This window comes from Austrofundulus limnaeus, unplaced genomic scaffold (assembly GCF_001266775.1).
Source record: "Austrofundulus limnaeus strain Quisiro unplaced genomic scaffold, Austrofundulus_limnaeus-1.0 Scaffold2337, whole genome shotgun sequence".
Lineage (NCBI taxonomy): Eukaryota > Metazoa > Chordata > Actinopteri > Cyprinodontiformes > Rivulidae > Austrofundulus > Austrofundulus limnaeus.
Window position 1 is genome coordinate 1 of NW_013954739.1, and position 4,884 is coordinate 4,884.

General features: G+C 41.7%; 1 protein-coding gene across 1 annotated transcript in view; it reads left to right on the forward strand.

Annotated features, from left to right (window-relative positions):
• Positions 1-1,871: 1,871 nt before the first annotated feature.
• Positions 1,872-4,884, forward strand: part of LOC106510819 (RING finger protein 17) — a gene marked incomplete at its 5' end in the record, with an annotated part of 17,380 nt that continues 14,367 nt past the window's right edge. Inside the window, 3 exon segments of the mRNA XM_013999544.1 lie at positions 1,872-1,983; positions 3,853-4,016; positions 4,204-4,323. Coding sequence (XP_013854998.1) covers positions 1,872-1,983; positions 3,853-4,016; positions 4,204-4,323 — 396 coding nt within the window.

A 4,884-nucleotide genomic window follows, 5' to 3' on the forward strand; every position in this document is an offset into this window, starting at 1 on the left:
ACCCCTCTCGATTTAGATTGGAGATTAGACTGAAACACCTGACCAGACTAGCGCCTGTATCTGCCTTACGCAAATGGGTCTCCTGCAAAAAAGTAATATTAGCATCAGGTTGTCTTAAATGTGTCATAACTTTCCTAAAATTCACTGGACCATTGAGGGATTTCACATTCCAACTCACACAGTTAACTGGGTTACTGAACTGCTCATGTATAGTCAATCGGACTGTAGTACAATATCCACAAACCATCACAAAAAATAACCTGAAAAGACAAAACAAATAGATCCGGTATAGTCCCACCCCTGTCTCCTAAAAAAAAATGGAGAACCCAACAAACAAAAAGTCCACACATTTGTGCTTATCCTGGGGGACTTAACTCCCTGCCTGGACTCCCGCCACAACTAAATAACAATAACAAAAAATTTTTTTAAATGGGGTTCCCTTACTTTAAAGTATTATTACTGTTTATGCTCCTTGCTGCACTGATAAATAAATCACTAACCAAGATCTGGACAGACCCCCTGTGAAACTCTCATACATAAAACAAAAAGAGGAATTCAATTCAATTCAAAAATACTTTACTGATCCCAGAGGGAAATTAGGTATGGAATGTTGTCCCTCGGAATAAAGTCTAAAATTAAATTAAGGTATAGCGTGGGACATAAAATTGGAAGGTTCATTACAACCTGACAGTCATAATGGATCGATGAGGATTGGACCTGCGGTCAACGCCGGTCCTCGTTGTCCGTCGCTGAGATGATCCTCTTTTTAATGTAGTCTATTGCTTTATTGGCATCCAGGAATTCCTTGTTTTCCTCCCCATGAGAGATGTGGAGCCGTGCAGGAAAAAGCAAGCAGTAGCGAACATCTCGTCAGTTGCGAAGAAGCCTCCTTACCTCCGTAAACGCCGCCCGAGCCTTGGATACAGCCGCCGTGTAGTCAGATGTGATGATAATCGGTGCCTCCTTAAAACGAAGATGGCCGCGGCTCCACGCCCGATGCAATATTTCCACACATTCTGGATAATAGTGCAGCTTAGCAACAATAACCCGCGGCTTATCACCTGACCTGTTCCCACCTGGAGAGCGATGTGCTCGGTCAACCAGTGGCTCTTTATCCRTCTGTAGAACCTCTGCTAGCAGTTTAGCCACTGCTGAAGTGGAGCTGGATTCTGGCATCTCGGGAACTCCAATAATCTGCACTTTGCACCTTCTCATGCGCCCTTCCATATCGTCACACTTCTTTTTTAGCCCATCGACTTCTTTCAGTTCCAACACGGTGGTGCGCAGAGCAACAACCTCATCGGACCAGGTCGACAAGCCATCCTCCACGTCTTAACGCTTTGCTTAAGGTGGTCCAGGTCGGCGCGCAGTAGCATTGTGTCATTAGCTACCTCCGCTCTCACCGCTTGTAGCTCTCCTTTAATAAGARTAAACTCTTCAGCCAAAGCCKCTTTTATTTCGGATTTGATCACAGCTGAGAGATCGGTTTTTATAACGGCAAGAATGTCAGACTTCAAGAAGAGTGCGTCCACCTCGCCGCGGGAGGGAGAAGGAGGCGCCGAAAATCCAGCAGCAGTCTGCTCCGAGGCGGCGTCAGACCTAACAGCCGCAGAGCTAGAATGTTTGCCTTTCCTCGAGTTTGTCGCCATTCTTCTACTCTTCCAGGCAAGAATCACTCAGGGGTCGAGTCCGGACAGACCAAATGCTCAAAACAGCAAGGACATTTAGTAGAGAACCACAAACAGAACAAGTCGGAGCGGGAGCCCACGCGATACACGTCTTACTCCTCTGCCATCTTGCCCCGCCGAAAAGTTTGCATTTTGAACTTGTTTTGTTGATTGATTTGTGTGTCCTCGGCGTGTGTGTTTCAGGTGAAGACTTCATTGTACCACCCACCAGAGCTGCCATGTCTCGGTCACATCCAGACAACGGTTTCTGCTGTTGGAGATGATGGTCTCATTTATGTCAGGACACAAAATGCAGGTACACAGAAAACAAACTAAGCACTATGGACAGATACTGTATGTATTAGCATGCTGTTTAAATGTTATGACAATAATTGTTCAGAAGTAAAAAGTAAAACTTACATTTCTGTACACAAACTGACCCAAGCTTCTCACCTTTTTTCCTTTTCAAAATGTCAGATTTAGTGTCATGTTTGTCATTAATGCTGTATTATGATGTGCTAGTTCTTTCTGATGCATTAATGACAAACCTGACACTAAATCTGAGACATTTAGAAAAAAGGAGAAAATGGAAAGGAGTTTGGTTCAGTTTTTTTGTGGAAATATGAGTTGAGTTTTGGTTCTGGAGAGAGGTGGCACAGAGCTTAGAACAGGGCTATTCAACTGGCGGCCCGCGGGCCGGATATGGCACGCGAGTGACCAAAGTTCGGCCCGCCAATTGATTTATTCATCTCTTAAGCCCAAACCCCCGGTTTTCTACTTTAATTACTCTAAGTTCTTTTAGTTAAAGAGGACCTATTATGCGAAATTCACTTTTTAAAGGTTTTTTTACTTCACTTTGGGTATGTACTTATTAAAAAAATAGTCCTAGGACCAAAAAAATGCACCCAGGGGCATATTTACTGTAAGTAAATGTATTTTTAATGTATATTAACAACAAGTTTTATACTTACGTCTTTTTGTGATGTCACAAGCCATACAACAACCCACCGGAACCTGCATTCACCCCTTACCTAACAACCCCCGGGCGAGACTCCACCTCATCAGTATAAAAAGCCTTCACGGTTGTTGTTGTGCAATGCGCAGCTCATTTCACAACAAGCCTCCAATAGGGCAATGGGTAGAGTGTCGGACCAGAGAGTGGGAGACCGGGGTTTGAGACCGGCACGGACATAATTTAATTGTTTATTTATTTTTGTTCGTTATGAACGCGTTTTCCTATGTACCTCTATTGTTTAGCTTATTAAAGCCTTATTAAAGCCTATTTGTTCGAGTTTCTGAGGTATTTTTACCGCTGCTGCTCCCTGCTCTGGTAACAGCATGCAGAGTGAGCGCAGAGCAGAGGAGGGGGAGAAAAAAAAAGAAAGAAGCTGCGACCACGACTCTGCCTCTGGGTCTCTCACGTAAACGCTGGCTTTGGAGGGCAGAGTTAATGTCAACAGATTTTTGGAGGGTGTTACCAACAGAGCTCATTAACATAAACAGCTCTTCTGAACGGAAGTCAGAGCAGACAGAACTAGAAAATGGGAAATTTTATTATCTGAGAATTATTTTGTGCATTAAATTGAATGAACATGGTCTGGATAGCCCACAGACATACCATGAAAATTTCTAGGATCCATAATTGGTCTCCTTTAAACATAGACATGTTTGGTATCTACAGAAATGCCAGAATCTTGGCTAGAAGCTGGTAAAAAACATTTCTATAAACACTCAAAACAGTTAAAACTACGAGCAGTTGAAGATAAAATGATGAAAGTGAAAATAAAATTGGTTTAAAAAATTGGCAAGTCAGATGTCAAAATATTGTGTCTAATAATAGGATGTATGTGTTCTTTTTGTTTTTGATAATTAGTAATTATCACTACTTTTATAGGGTTCTGTATGTTGTATTCATGATTAAATGCAGCAAAATAAACTAATTCAAAGGTAACATATCTTTGTAATACTTGGTTTATTTACATAATAACTTTAATTGCTGGATGTTCGGCCCATCAGCTGTTGACCGACAGTAACTGTGGCCCTCGTAGCAATTTAGTTGAATAGCCCTGGCTTAGAGAAGACTTGGACTAGCTTGTAATTCTCAGTTTGCATTTTTAACTCGTTCAAATGTTTGTGTATTTAACTGAAGCAGAAATCTAAAAACAGATTGCCATGTGTTTATCAGAGTATCATCTGGAGCATCTGCGGGAAAGGATTCAGCAGAGCATGAAGACGTTGCCCAGACAGAAGCCCTACACTTGGAGGTCGGTGCAGGGCTGCGCTGTAATCGGACCCGACATGTTGTGGTACCGAGGACAGTTGCTGGAGTTACAGGGGGGACATGTTAAGGTCAGCTGATAACAAATTAAACCTTCCTTTGTTACTTTAAATTATTCAAAGTAGATAAAAACAACAAAACACTGTCAAATTGTAAAGAAAATCTTTTTGTTAAGAAAAGCTTTCCAAAACAATATTTCTAGTTGTTGAAGTTCTTTCCCCTTTAGACTCATTTGATTCTAATATTGGGTGTTAACAGGTACAATATGTGGATTATGGCCTGGTGGAGAACATCCCAGTGGTCCATGTGTACCCTATGCTGTTGTGTGATGATGTCCCTCAGCTCTGTGTGTCCTGCCAGCTGCTCAGCATCAACCCTGTAAGAATATGTGACTGTTTGTCCAACTCAAACCTGACTAACACATTAAAATGACTTTGACTGTTTTGAAAGCACCATATCCTGTCATGGTGAAAAATAAATAAGACCAACATTCTTTAAGAGCGGTCTTATCACAAGCATTATATCAATTAAATGGTAAATGGACTGTACTTATATAGCACCTTTCTATCCAACTAGGATACTCCAAGCTCTTCACATTCACACAGCACTCTACTACATCTCTACAAATCTAACATGTACAATCACCTATGGAGACTAATCACATTCAAACACTGATGGGAGACACAGCAGAGGCAGTGGGTGTGAAGTGAGTTGCACAGGGACACTTCAACATGTGACTGAATACTGGAGAATCAATCTACCAACTCTCTGATTTTGAGGACTCCCCCATTAACCACTCAGCCACAGTTGCCTCTTAATTAAATAATTTGACTGTTTTAATTGTAAGAACTCACTCTATGAAACTAAGACCAGCTCAATCTCACAAAATAATCTCCTACGCAAGATCTTTGCATTATGAAATCTCAGAAAATGACAAGA